This window comes from Gopherus evgoodei, chromosome 1, assembly GCF_007399415.2.
Source record: "Gopherus evgoodei ecotype Sinaloan lineage chromosome 1, rGopEvg1_v1.p, whole genome shotgun sequence".
Classification (NCBI taxonomy): domain Eukaryota; kingdom Metazoa; phylum Chordata; order Testudines; family Testudinidae; genus Gopherus; species Gopherus evgoodei.
In genome coordinates, this window is record NC_044322.1 from 5,078,139 (window position 1) to 5,093,084 (window position 14,946).

At 43.3% G+C, this 14,946-nt stretch overlaps 1 protein-coding gene across 4 annotated transcripts in view; it reads left to right on the forward strand.

Moving 5' to 3' along the window:
* Positions 1-14,946, forward strand: part of SLCO2B1 (solute carrier organic anion transporter family member 2B1) — a 133,829-nt gene that overhangs the window by 74,232 nt on the left and 44,651 nt on the right. For all 4 annotated transcript variants that reach the window (XM_030556700.1, XM_030556685.1, XM_030556676.1 and 1 more), the window contains one exon: positions 2,063-2,193. In XM_030556700.1, the coding sequence (XP_030412560.1) occupies positions 2,063-2,193 (131 nt within the window). The remainder of the gene's footprint in view (positions 1-2,062; positions 2,194-14,946) is intronic.

The window sequence follows — 14,946 nt, forward strand, 5'->3', positions numbered from 1 at the left end:
TGCTGTCTTCAGGTAGGAATGTAATTGGCTATTGGGTGGGAGGGAAAGGGAGAAGCTCAGAAAGTGGTGACAGTGGTAGGTAGTCATGCAGAAATACAGCTAACCCAGTCTCATGATTCTTGGCTAAACCTTGCCCATATGGGATTCCGAAAGGAATTTTAACCTCCACATACAGCACTGCACAACTGGCTATGTGTATTGTGGGGGTAGGAGATTATTACATCACAGTTGTGTAAGAGATGCTGTTCACTTATCCTTTAGGACTAGTTTCCTAGAACTAGGCTTAAAATTAATATCTAACCACAGGAATACCATGATATGTAGAAATATTTTCTGATTAAAAATGATCATATTGAGAAACTGCATCCTGACTTCTGAAGATCATGTTTTAATTAGGCGAAGTACCCTTCCCCAGTGTATGTAATCTTTGGCAGGGTGCTGCTCTTATTTCATGGGAAAGGGAAAAAAAAATTCCAGATGTTCTGTCTGGTCATGCAACCAGGGGGACAATGGTCATTCGAACTAGAGGAAAAAGCAGAAGGGGGAGGAAGAGATGGAAGTTACCAAAGGATTTTGTAAAATTGGTCAATTTGGCCTGTATGTTGGAAACGCCTTAAAAGGGAGTGTTGTCTAGGGTGACCAGATGTCCTGATTTTATAGGGACAGTCCTGATTTCTGTGTCCTTTTCTTATATAGGCTCCTATTACCCCTGACCCCTGTCTTGATTTTTCACAGTTGCTGTCTGGTCACCCTAGTGTTGTCTAACTGTTAGACTAGCATCAGAGGGGTAGCCGTGTTATTCTGGATCTGTAAAAGCAGCAAAGAATCCTGTGGCACCTTATAGACTAACAGACGTTTTGGAGCATAAGCTTTCGTGGGTGAATACCCACTTTGTCAGATGCCTGTAGTGAAAATTTCCAGGGGCAGGTATATATTTGCAGGCAAGCTAGGGATAATGAGGTAGTTCAATCAGGGAGGATGAGGCCCTGTTCTAGCAGTTGAGGTGTGAAAACCAAGGGAGGAGAAACTGGTTTTGTAATTGGCAAGCCATTCACAGACTTTGTTTAATCCTGAGCTGATGGTGTCAAATTTGCAGATGAACTGAAGCTCAGCCATCATATGCCAGCAATGCCCCTCTGCTATGTACATCGGCCAAACTGGACAGTCGCTATGGAAAAGGATAAACGGACACAAATCAGATATTAGGAATGGCAATATACAAAAACCTGTAGGAGAACACTTCAACCTCCCTGGCCACACTATAGCAGACCTTAAGGTGGCCATCCTGCAGCAAAAAAACTTCAGGACCAGACTTCAAAGAGAAACTGCTGAGCTTCAGTTCATCTGCAAATTTGACACCATCGGCTCAGGATTAAACAAAGACTGTGAATGGCTTGCCAATTACAAAACCAGTTTCTTCTCCCTTGGTTTTCAAACCTCAACTGCTAGAACAGGGCCTCATCCTCCCTGACTGAACTACCTCATTATCTCTAGCTTGCTAGCATATATATACCTGCCCCTGGAAATTTCCACTACATGCATCTGACAAAGTGGGTATTCACCCACGAAAGCTCATGCTCCAAAATGACTGTTAGTATATAAGGTGCCACAGGATTCTTTGTTAGACTAGCCGAGTGGGAGTCTGGTTTCCTGAGTCCTACTCCTGGCTTGGCCACTGAAAGTAGCCAAGTTATTAAAGCCAAAATATTAAAACTTGGGTGCCTAAATTGGATGCTTAAATTGACATTTATTATTTAGTGGATTTCTAGCTGCCTTTAATGATATTTAACAGGTGGAAGCAAGGAAGAGATTCAGCATTATGTGATCAGTCAGCTCTCCATAGGCCACCAGCAAATGTTCTGTGGACCTCAAGAGATCCACAGCCCCCAGCGTATGAGCTACTGCTCTGGAGCACTGAGCAAAATTCATTTGTTAGGACAGATGGAAATATCCAATAGAGCCTACTTCCCGCAGTCAGAGGGGTGGAGGTGGAGACAGTGGTGGCCCTCACTTCTTCCTGTGATCTGTGATTCTATTTTGTGTTTGTTTGCTTGTATTTCAGAGGAAATTCAGCTCACTAACAAAGATCCTCGATGGGTTGGAGCCTGGTGGCTCGGCTTCCTGGTTGCAGCCACTCTTGTGGCCTTATCTGCCATCCCTTATTTCTTCTTCCCAAAAGAAATGCCTAAAGAGGTAAGAACAGGAATGGAGACAGGCAAGGTCAGCTGCACAAATCATTCAGCTGGTTTAAACACTTAAGTTCTCTTAGCTCCCATCGCAGGTGGGTTTACTCTAGATTGAGATGTGAGGGGATTATGATCTCAGTGAGAATTTCCTGAGGCTGGTTGGGCCACGTGCCTTCTAGAGATGACTGTGAGCTGTGAAGTTTGTATCCAGATTCAAACTTCTCGAAAATACAAAGGGCTTCTGATGGATGTTCTGATTTGAACTCTTCTCTAGTGTCTGCAGGCCTTACTAGCTCAGATCTGATAAGCCAAGCAGAGTCCAGCCTGGCCAGTACTTTGGTAAAAGACTACCAAGAAAAACCCAGAGTGCTGCTGACAGTTTAAAAGGTGGCACTCTTCCCTCTCCAGAGGTGCAAAAAACAATTGAATCCTTATTCTATTCTATTCTGTATAGGTTCTTGTACCATGCTCAACCTTGTAGTATCTGAGTGCCTTCCAGTAGTGTGTTAAGTAACATGACTACACATCTGTCCTTGACCATGTGATCCAAGGTGCTTTTCACAAATACTTCCCCAAATTCTACTGTGGATTAGTATATTTTGCTACATAGCACTACGCATTTCATTTCAGCTGGTGAAGTGATTTTTCATTTCCTGTTGAAGGGGCTAATCCTGCAACCTTTTACTCCTTCAAGTAGCCCTTGAAGTCCACGGGAATATTTCCATGAGCAACCATTGCTCTATCTCACAAGTGACTCCACGTCAGTGGTGGGCATCTTATACTTATGTTCATAATATGTTGTTGGAATGGCACTGTGACTCCCTTCTAACTAAAGGGATGTGGTCTAAATGTAAGATATTATACTCATGGTGTTTGAAAATGCGTTCATGGGCACTTCTGCTGATGAGTCAGCTTCTCAGTTGTACAGTTCTTTCCCCAAGATCTCTCCTCCTCACCAGACAGAGATTGGTATAGTAGTGGCTCTCTTTGTTCCCACATGTACTCCCTTTAAACCTTTGACTTTTCTTTGGGTTCAGAGACAAATCAGCAACTGCATCAGAGGCCAGTCTCAGATATCACTATTTATAAGTGAATTGCTCCACGTGCTAGCCTAGAGGAGTGAGAGATTTCAGATTACTCAACTTTTGCTTAGGGCTTTCATGGAACAATAGGCACTTTCCATGCTGCTCAGTGTTCAGTAACACTGTCGGTGGGTAGTATGGCCAATGAATGGGGGGAACTGGATTGAGAGTCAAGCAACTCTGGCTCTGCCACCAACCTGCTCTGTGACCTTGGGCAAGTCACTTAGGCCATGTCTACACTAGCCAGCCCACAGTGGCACAGCTGTACCGATGCACTTGCACCGCTGTAAAACCGCTTGTGTAGCTGCTCTGTTCCGACAGGAGAGAGCTTCCCCATGGACATAGTAAAACCACCTCAACTAGCGGCGATAACTAGGTCAGTGGGAGAACTCTCCTGCCGACATAGAATCATAGAAGAATCATAGATGATTAGGATTGAAAGAGACCTCAGGATATCATCTAGTCCAACCCCCTGCTTAAAGCAGGACCAACCCCAAGTAAATCATCCCAGCCAGGGCTTTGTCACACCAGGCCTTAAAAACCTCTAAGGAAGGAGATTCCTCGACCTCCCTAGGTAAGCCATTCCAGTGCTTCACCACCCTCCTAGTGAAAGAGATTTTCCTAATATCCTACCTAGATCTCCCCCACTGCAACTTGAGACCGTTGCTCCTTGTTCTAACATAGCACTGTGCACACTGCCACTTATGTCAGCGAAACGTATGTCAGGTCTGTTTTTTTCACACCTCTGAGTGACATTCGTTTTCCCTACATCACTAATGATACCGCTCTGGCTTTGTAAAGCACTAGGAGATCTTTGCTCTGGATAGCTAAGTATTGCTATTGAAAGCATTGTTATTATGCTGCAATGGTGGTGTTTCAGAGGGATGTTGTGTTCCAACACTGCAGCAGAAAAGAGGTTTGAAATGCTGGTTGTAGATTTCACTGTATCTCCACACTTGGAGCCACATCCTACACTCGGGTGTTCCTGTGCATCTACCACTGGCTCTCATTGACAAAGGAGCATTTTGTTTTTCTTATTATCAGGGTTTCTGTCTTCCTCAAGAGCCCAAAGAACATGTCCATGCTCATTCTGAAGAGCAAATAGGTTTACAAGCTTTGCAGGGACTTTGCTCTGTGCAGCTCCTAGTTTCTGTAAATGATTTGCTGCAATAGTACAAAAAATGGTTTGAATTGTTCTTTCAGATGAGACATAAAATTGAGGCCCTGGTTGCTAAAGATCCCATGGCATGTTTTGTAATAGAATTGGTGTTAATCTTGATATCCTGGCCATACTCCACTCTGGGTAATTACATTCTGCCTGCCTCCATTCCACCTTATTTTAAATTGTAATTTGTCTAAACATCCCTTCCTAAAAAGTGTTGTATATTATTCCTGGTAAGTAATGGCTCTCAACTTCCACCATGGTGATGGCTGCATTTCAGTAGGGGAAAGAATGTTCCTTTTGTAGGACTTTGGTTGTCTAACATAAGAACTACCATATTGGGTCAGACCAATCTACCCCAGAATCCTATCTGGCCACCTTAACAAAATGGGAATAAATCAGTTATAAAAGAAACCAGGTAATTTGCCCGAAATAGAATAACATAAGAAGACACTGAAATGTCCTTGGTCTATCCACATTGCTGACACAGCACGGACAGAAACAGCACCTCACTGCCCCACTAATTCTGTGCTTCAATTCTGGGACCAAATTTGGACACTGGCCTTTTCAGGCCTTGTGCCAATTGTTGGTACCCAATGTTCTAATAAGCAGGAAGCCAATCTGTAATATCCACACTACCGAGGGAGGATATATATAGCTAGGCAGATTGAAGGTTCTGCTGATTTTAGGGGCACTAGCATTGCCAGCAGCATTAGTTGCTTTCCAGGCAACTCTGCCTCATTCTTCCACAGCATTGGGAGCCAGATGATGACTGACCCTTGCCCAGAAGAGCTAGGGAGGGAAAGGGGTCCCTACACTTTCTCTCCCCCCTAGTAAACCCACAGGAAGTAGGCATAATTTAGCCCAGTATCTCTTCAGATGAAAAAGACATCTTATCTCTTTCTCCGGGGCCAAGGCAGTGTTGTTCTCTGTTGTCCATGTCCTGGGGTTTTCTCCTGCCTCAATTTAAATGACCCAAGTGATGGGATCTAAGTGATGGGAGACTATCCCACAGTCAAATCCATCTCATTTGTCTGATTCTTAGTCTACATTTTCCCTTCGCTGCTTTCATTTCGTCTTAGTTATACCCCTGGGATCACCATAAATAACACTTTGTCTGAGACAGGGACCATGTTTCCCAACACACTGCCATTCTATACATAAGAAATAATAATGCATCCCACTGGTATTTGTAGACAATCATTTACCTCCTGTAGTCATTCCTTAGTCAAGATAGATTTAGATCCTGATTCTACAAACCCTTAGACATGATTAATTTTACTCAGTCCTATTGAAATCAATTGAACTACTTGACTACTTAATGTTAAACATATTTGTAAGCATTTGCAGGGTCGGGGTCATAGTTAGCTTTTTTAATCTTTCCTCAGAAGTCAGTCCCTCCAGCCCCTGATCATCATTATCACCTTCTTCTTTTGTTAATCTGTGAACTCCTCCAGTTTGTCAGTATCTTTCTAGGACAAAGGTGCCTGACAGCAGTATTCTAGGTGCAGTCACAGCTGAGCTATCAGGATTGCCATCAGGATCTCATGCTGAGGAAGGAAAAAGGGGTTTCTGTCAGGAAGGAGGCATGACTAGACCCTTCCAACAGCTCCAACTTCGCTTCATCCCCCTCACTGACATAGCACCACCTATTGGCTCTTTTGAAATGACAGAGATTGACACATGCCCTGCGCATTTAACAGTTAGGGATTAGCTAATGTCCCAAAGTCTGTCCCCGTGTCCTTATCATTTTCCAATCCAAGTAATTACATTCTGCCTACTAAAACCTTCCCTGTAGTTTCACTTGGGCACCAGATTCATCTTCCCTTCCAATGCTAAACTGTGATATAGTGTTGCTGTTAAATCATTTCCAGGGTGCCTGCAATTCATTGGTGAGTAAAGGGAATCCTATATAGGGTTTGAATGTAATGCAGGTTTCCTTTAGATAAAAATGATATAAATGTAAGGAATTATCCTTATTCCTCATGAGTCATGTATAAGAAATGTCTTGCTTACAACCACCTATTGAGTTAAATTTCATTCTCTGACACTGGAAATGACATGAAACAGTCCTGCTATAAAGTGGTACAAGTGGATGACACCTTCTCTTACCTAAGAGTGGCCATACTGGGTCAGACCAATGGTCCCTCTAGCCCAGAATCCTGTCTTCCAAAAACAGTAAATGCCAGGTGCTTCCGAGGGAATGAATGGAACAGGCAATCATGAGTGATCCATCCCCTGTTGTCCACTCCCAGCTTCTATCAGTTAGAGGTTTAGGGACACCCAGAGCATGGGTTGTGTCCCTGACCATCTTGGCTAATGATGGACCTATCCTCCATAAACTTATCTAATTATTTTTGAAGATTATTGTTTTGGCCTTCACAACATCCCAACATTAGCCCTGACAAAGCCAGTGCCAGAGTATGTTTTTACCAAACAGAAACCCAAGGGGAAAATTAAACAACTTTTAAGTGTAGGAATAATCTCAGATACACTAGCACTGACAAAAAATAGGAAGGAAATTGTATCCTTTCCCCTCCAAAAGGGTGAAAATCAGTTTAATTTTTCTAGATGAGAAAGAAATAGTATGTTAGAAGTATGCAATGAATGTGTAAAACTTGACAGCATAAAGGAATCAGATGTCACTTTCATTAAGCCAGCGCTGAATGTCCTGTTGTCTTCAGTCTCTTTCTTTACTGATGGTTTGTGATCATTGACTTATGAAGCATTTAATAAAATAAGCCCTTTAAAAAGGATTGCTCTACCAGGGCTTGATCTTGCAAAGTCCTTGGGTTGAAGTCAGTGGATGCTCACCTTGAAGCCAATGGGTGCCGAGCATATTATAGGAATTGCTCAGCATGCTGTGGGGTTGGGTTCTTATCACCCCACATTTTTTGTATGCTTCTTCTTAAAGGAGAGGAATTTGAAAAGGAATGGAAAACAATTGTGACTATGTTAACTTATTCTTTTAAGATATTCCAGTATGTCACAATACAGCAATTGAAGGGAATCCAGAATTTTAGCTGAGCGTTACTGAATATGCATTATAATACAAAATCTGTCTAGTCTGGAATATCCAGAACATTTATTTTTATATGCAGTTTCTGCTCTGCAGACAGCTTTGTTGTACTCAGAGATGGGTACGGTAGCAGCAGGTTTCACGGTGTCTGCATACTCAGTACCCACAGGAAGATGGAAGAAGCAGGTTAATCTTTTGTGAGATAGAACAGAAAGAAAAGAAAATACCTGTAAATTAAATCCTTTGCCGTCCGCTTTGCTGACTAATGAAACTCAAGACGTGTTTCTTAGGGTGTTTCACAGCCAGAGGAGCTGAACTCTAGATTGTGACTTCAGATCCAACCGGGTTAGCAGTGACCAAAAAGTTTGACAATACAATGGCTTTTTGGTGGCCTATTAAAAATGCATTTGCTGGATCTCCAGCCAGTTCTCAGGGGATGGGTATCCACCATCACAAACCTGACCATGTTTAGGTCTAACTGGCCCCTTTGTGGACAAGTCTGGACAGACAAGCCAAGACTAAGTAGAACATAGAGGTTGACCTCCCTCCACTCCCTGAGTCACAGAACTTTGCTGCCTAGTGCAGCCATACAGGAGGTAGGAAGCTCTCCCTGGGACTGAGCTGGTGTTTGTGTTCTGTGGATAAATAGAATTGCCAGGGTTGTCAATCCTGAACCTTCCTTCAGCACTAAACTCACACAGGAAATGCCCCCTCCACACATACACTTTTTGTCACCAAAACCGAGTGCAAGTAAAGAACGTCACCCTTTGAGGAGGTATCTTTCCCTCTCTTGGCTCAGGGTTGTGACATTTCCTCTCTTGCATGCAGCATTCCATCATAGACTCATGGATTTTAAGGTCAAAAGGGACCATTATGATCATCTAGTCTGACCTCCTGCACAATGCAGGCCACAGAATCTCACCCACCCACTCCTGTAACAAACCCCTAACCTATGTCTGAGTTATTGAAGTCCTCAAATTGTGGTTTGAAAACCTCAAGCTGCAGAGAATCCTCCAGTAAGTGACCTGTGCCCCATGCTGCAGAGGAAAACGAAAAACCTCCAGGGCCTCTGCCAATCAGCCCTGGAGGAAAATTCCTTCCCGACCCCAAATATGGTGATCAGTTAAATTCTGAGCATGTGGGCAAGACTCACCAGCCAGCACCCAGGAAAGAATTCTCTGTAGTAACTCAGATCTCATCCAATCTAACATCCCATCCCAGACCACTGGGCATACTTACCTGCTGATAATTTGGCAACTGATCTTTGATTTATTGCCCAAATTAGGCTATCCCATCATACCATCCTCTCCATAAACTTATCAAGCTTAGTCTTAAAGCCAGACATGTCTTTTGCCCCCACTACTCCCCTTGGAAAGCTGTTCCAGAACTTCACTCCTCTAATGGTTAGAAACCTTCATCTAATTTCAAGTCTAAACTTCCTAGTGTCCAGTTTATAGCCATTTGTTCTTGTGTCCACATTAGTACTAAGCTTAAATAATTCCTGTCCCTCCCTAATATTTATCTCTCTGATATATTTATAAAGAGCCATCATATCCCCTCTCAACCTTCTTTTGGTTAGGATAAACAAGCCAAGCTCTTTCAGTCTCCTTTCATAAGATAGGTTTTCCATTCCTCAGATCATCCTAGTAGCCCTTCTCTGTACTTGTTCCAGTTTGAATTCATCCTTCTTAAACATAGGAGACCAGAACTGCACACAGTATTCCAGATGAGGTCTCACCAGTACCTTGTATAATGGTACTAACACCTCCTTATCTTTGCTGGAAATACCTTGCCTGATGCATCCTAAAACCGCATTAGCTTTTTAACCACCATATCACATTGGCAGCTCATAGTCATCCTGTGATCAACCAATACTCTGAGGTCCTTCTCCTCCTCTGTTACTTCCAACTGATGTGTCCCCAATTTATAACTAAAATTCTTGTTATTACTCCCTAAATGCATGACCTTGCACTTTTCACTATTAAATTTCATCCTATTACTATTACTCCAGTTTACAAGGTCATCCAGATCTTCCTGTATGATATCCCGGTCCTTCTCTGTGTTAGCAATACCTCCCAGCTTTGTGTCATACGAAGGGATGTCACTGGGCACCGCTGATGCAGCGTTCCATCAGCCTCACATTTCTGGTATGAAGTGCCCTGACCCCTTGTGGGGCATTTAACCTCTGTTACAATGCACAGGCATGCATTAGAAACTTCACTGCGAGGCTCCCTGGCAGTGCCACAGTGGGGAACATCAGTAGAAGCATACCCACAAGTGACTGGGCACGCAATTGGTAGATTAGACAGACTATGTAGCAAAGCTCTGCAGTATGGATTAAAGGAGATAAACTTGTCCTAAAGCTTTAGAGCCTAATTTCGAGCTGCGCTTCCAATTTCAGATGAGGTCAGAGGTAGCTACTATTAATTATTATTATTATTCCCATATATATGTGTCTGATCAGGCCTTTTCCTGACTGCCAAGGTTAGCACAGGGCAACGTCTGAGCTGGTTATTTCATTTACTTGTTTACTTGAAGAAATCTGGATTTTCAACAATGACCCTGTGCTATACAACTGATGGGTGAGCTGCTGAGCACATATGGTGCCCCACTGATGTCTATGGGCTCTGCGCAGGTGCAGCAGTCTGCTCTCACGGTGCCAGGCTGGGGGTCTAGCTGCTTGAATCCACAATGTGCTGAGAGCCTCCTAGCACATGTTGAGCCCCCACAATTCCTACCAGCATCAGTTAGGCCTGGTCTACACTGGGGTGGGGGGTTAATGTAAGATATGCAACTTCAGCTATGGGAATAGCTTAGCTGAAGTTGACGTATCTTATTTTGATTTACCTCTCATCCTCATAGCGCAGGATCAACAGCCGCGTCTCCCCCTGTTGACTCTGCTACCGCCACTCACCCTGGTGGAGTTCCAGAGTTGACGGGAGTGCGTTTGGGGATCAATATAGACGAGACGCGATATATTGATCTGTGATAAATCGATCGCTACCGGCCAATTCGGCGGGTAGTGTAGACATGCCCTTAGAAGAGTTCAGGAGCAATGAGGACACCAACAGGAGACAAGAGTACACAGCAAATGAGAGTCTGAGTAAATCACAACTTCACCCAGATGTTACCTCACCCATTCTGAGGGATCGTAACGGACTTAACTGAGTGCCGAATGGGGAGCACTCTGGAAGAGACATGTGGCTCCTGTTCTGCAGCAGCACCATTACATTGAAGCGTGGTCAGAAAATGAAGTGAAGATAATGTCTCTAATTTTTAGCTTGAGCCAGACTGGCATATGGAACAAAGCCCCTTTAAGGCTCTTTGACGGTTAAGCAGCCATTTATATTACCTATTTTTGGTACTTCCAATAAAATATGAACAACTTAAAGGAAAACACTGAGGCAGAATTCTTGAGAGGCTGTTCTAAAACCACATCTAAATTGAGCTTGCCAGCATGGGCGAAGGGTTGTCTTGTGATTAAAGTACATGACCAGCAATCAGAAAAGCATTGTCACAGGCTTCCTATCAGACCTTGGGCAACTCACTCAACCTTTGTGCCTCAGTTTCCCCATATACAAAATGGGGATAATCACACTGGGCTACTTCCTGGGGTTGGTATGTTGTGAGGATTCTCCCATTATTGCTTGTAAAGCACTTGCAGGAGGTGTTAGAAATACACTGTATTATTTGAGGAACCAAATTAACAGGGTGTGTTTGTGGCACTAATGTGTGAGTGGCCACGGCACAAGAAGGCAACAGGGATGGATTTGTCTCCGGGTTCAGATTTTCAGCACAAAGTTTTAAAAACAGAGGCCACCCATTGCTAAAAATAATTATCCAGTCTCATATAAATGTGTGCCCTGCAGGTTGGTTGTTTTAATAAGGCGCACACAAAAATAAAAGAAACTAAAGGGGACCAGCATTTGCTAAAGTAGGTATAATGAGCTGTTTGATGGGAGCTTGACCTGCTCATTAGCTGAGGAAATTCATTCTGAATTGATTTTTTGTGGCCTGATGGATTTTTATCCCTTCTTTATTTAATATTAAAATAGTATCTGTTACCCTGTTTTTCACTAAGTCTCAAGGGCAACCTTCTGCACAGCAGGAGACACCTCAGCAGAAGCTCCAGGTTAAACAGAGAAAATCCCTCTCTTGCATTCTAGGGGTATTTATATGCTGTTTTTTTCTAGTGAATCCAAAATAAAACTAGATTGGCAGAGCCTGTGGGTTGTCTCCCTGCAGGTGAAATATCACATAGATTGGGACACTATTTTTCTCACCAGAGCCCTATCCTGCTAGCAGACAACTTCCATCTGTTTCCTCTGTGGAAAGAAGACCTGCCTCTTTCTGAACCTAGTTGGACTCAGCTACACCTCATTAACTCAAGTGTGCATAGGGAGTATGAGGCTTTCCCCTTGCTATTGTCAACACAGGGAGTCCTCCCCCAAAAGACAATAAAAAAACCTGGTCCCAACACCTGCTGGGATTTGACCTCAAGACCTCACATCACTGTTTGGCTCTGTGGGGTCTCTTCCTAGGGGCATAACTCCGAGCTGAGTGGACCATGTCTGCAGGGTCCCAAGGAAGGTACCAAAGGGCCAGTATACCTACAACATCCCATTCACATAGTATCACAAAGGGGCTCAGCATGAGCCTCTCAGTTAGCTTAAGCTAAAGGAAGTCCAGCCTGGTCATGTCCCCCTAAGGCTTCTTGGTAGAACACCCTGATACTCAGGAAGTGGTGCTGGTGGTTCTGTAGACGGCAATCTTCCTTCTGAGTAACTCACAGAATCTTAGAACCATCGAATCGTAGAACCATCAAATCGTAGAATCATCGAATCGTAGAATCATAGGGTTAGAAGGAACTGCAAGGGTCATCTAGTCTGACATGGGACAGATTCAAGAATAAGTGTACTTGTAGAAAGCGGGTAAGGAGATGGGATTTGCCCCTGAAGCTGTCTGAGGAGCTGAACTCACAGCCCAGCACATCAGATACTATCACCATCTGACGTATGCTGGGAGGTGGCAGTGTGTCTGATTGGCAATGCTGTTTGTGAAAGGAAACACATCCTTCTGAGCCAGAGGACTTTGGGGAAGGAAGGAAGAAATCATAGTAGATGGGGCTATAACCAAGAACCGTTGATGGGAAGAACCAAGATGGACCCAACTGTGGTTTCTGCACAAGTCGATCTACAATCCATGCAATATATGCTCTGCAGAATGTTATTGAAAAATGACTAGGGCAGAAAAAGGAAATTAACATAACATCTATAGACTCTGCAGCTGCTTTTGCCTCAAAGCATTGATCAGCACTGTGAATACTGCTATGCCAGTATGGGGTGCTTAAGGACTTCGTTAATGTGCCTAGTGGAGGAACTGTACCATGGTACATTTAGTTGTATGAGGGTCAACAGTTGTATTACAGACTAGTTTTTGATAGAATCAGGATTGTGCTAGGAATACATTATTTAACATTCTAATAGACTATCTGATGACAAAGCTGATTGAGACCAAAGTAAGAAGTGTGAAATTTAAAGATACGTCTTTAGAAGAACTCGAGTATGCAGATTTTATGATCTTACTTGGAGAGACTACTGACCAACTATAACCAGTGCCGGAAGATCTGTGAAAAAGTGCATAATCTATTGGACTTAAGATCAGTGGTGATAAAACTGAAGCCATGCATGCCTCCTATAAAATGGAAATGATGCTGCATGTAGATGACAATGACATTGAATGGGTGAATGGTTTTATTATATATTGGAAGTCAGCTTGCAGCAGGATGTTCTATAACCAAAGAAGTCACACAATGGATTAGTCTTGTGTCAATGGCATTTCACTGTCTTCAAAGGCCTCTGGGCAGCGGGATGTCTGTGTGAGAACTAAGATACAAGTGTTCAGCTTAGTAATGATGACAATTCTGTAATATGGAGAAGAAAAATGGCCACTAAAAACACCAGAAAAAAGGAAACGAAACAGTTTTCAGCTTCAAAAGCTGTGTTCTTAACATCTATTGGTTTGATTTTGTCACAGACAAAGAGATACTCAGACGAGCCCAGTAAGTTGCAGTCTTGCACTGGTTGGGACCGAGATGACTACAGTAGTGTGGTCATGTCCAATGTGCAGAAGAAGGTGTGCTTCTACAGGCTTATAGAGCTGAGGTTGAAGGAAGCTCACCAAGAGTCAAACCATGTGAGTTTGGAAGATGCAATACTGAGGCATGTAAGAATCCTAAATCCTCATATATTGACTCTTGTTGAAGGAAGAAGATTTGCAAGGGACCGTTCAAGATGGAAGTCCATTCAATACACCACCGTGCCTGTATCAAAGCCATGAGAATCTGCTGCTGCTACTGGGCTGCAGGGTTAGCCTGCATAAATCCAGCTGCAGGATCAGGCCCTAAGTATGAGTTTAGGCATTCAAGTTTTAGACTGATAGACTTTAAGATCAGAAGGGACCATCGTGATCATTTAGTTTGACCTCCTGCACACTGCAGGCCATAGATCCTCACCCACCCACTCCTGTAACAGACCTAACCTTGACTGAATTACTAACGTCCTCAAATCGTGATTTAAAGACTTCAACTTACAGAGAATTGACTATTTACACTAGTTTAAACCTGCAAGTGACCTGTGCCCCATGCTGCGGAGGATGGCAAAAAAATAAAATAAAAAAAATATCCCAGGAGCCTCTGCCAGTCTGACCCAGGGAAAAATTCCTTCCCAGCCCCAAATATGGTGATTGGTTGGACCATGAGCATGTGGGCTAAACTGGAAAACCAGGTAGATACCTGGGAAAGAATTCTCTGTAGTAACTCAGAGCCCTCCTCATCTAGTTTTGAAAAGTTTGGCCTTGGATTTGAAAATCTCTCCATTCATGGACTGCCTCCCTGTAATGCTTTTAATCATTGTCATTGCCCTTCTCTGGCCCTTGTCTTTTACTGCAGTGAATACATTAACATGACAGTACATTACATGTACACACAGAGAAATATTAGACATTCATTGTACTTCTAGCCTTGACAGGAGTTTGTCAAAGGGATGAGGAGAGGTACTGTTAGTTTGCTTGGGGGTTGAATTCTGCCCTGGGTTTAGGTACACAGCTTCCCTTGACTTCAGCCCCACTCCCAGCCTCACCTGCATCCATAGGTGCAATACAGCCCCTGATGAATAAGCCCTATTTCCTGTTGGTCTTCTCTAAAGCTAATTTTCCTGGATTTCTATATTAATAGAAGCCTGGCACATACTCTACTGTACATAGATAATGGCCCAATTTGTTATTTATGAGGTGCTATTCATTACAGTTTGACTAATGAAAGTGGGGAAGGAAAATCCGGTTATTATCCCTTTACTGAAAACCTCTGATTAACCCCACTGAGCACCTGGTGGCCTGCAGCTATGGCATCTGAGCTTGTGATCTTCTGAGCTCTTTTAACCTAAGCAAGAAGGGTGTTAGTGATTTTGTATTCTAAGAATATAAGAATGGCCGTACTGA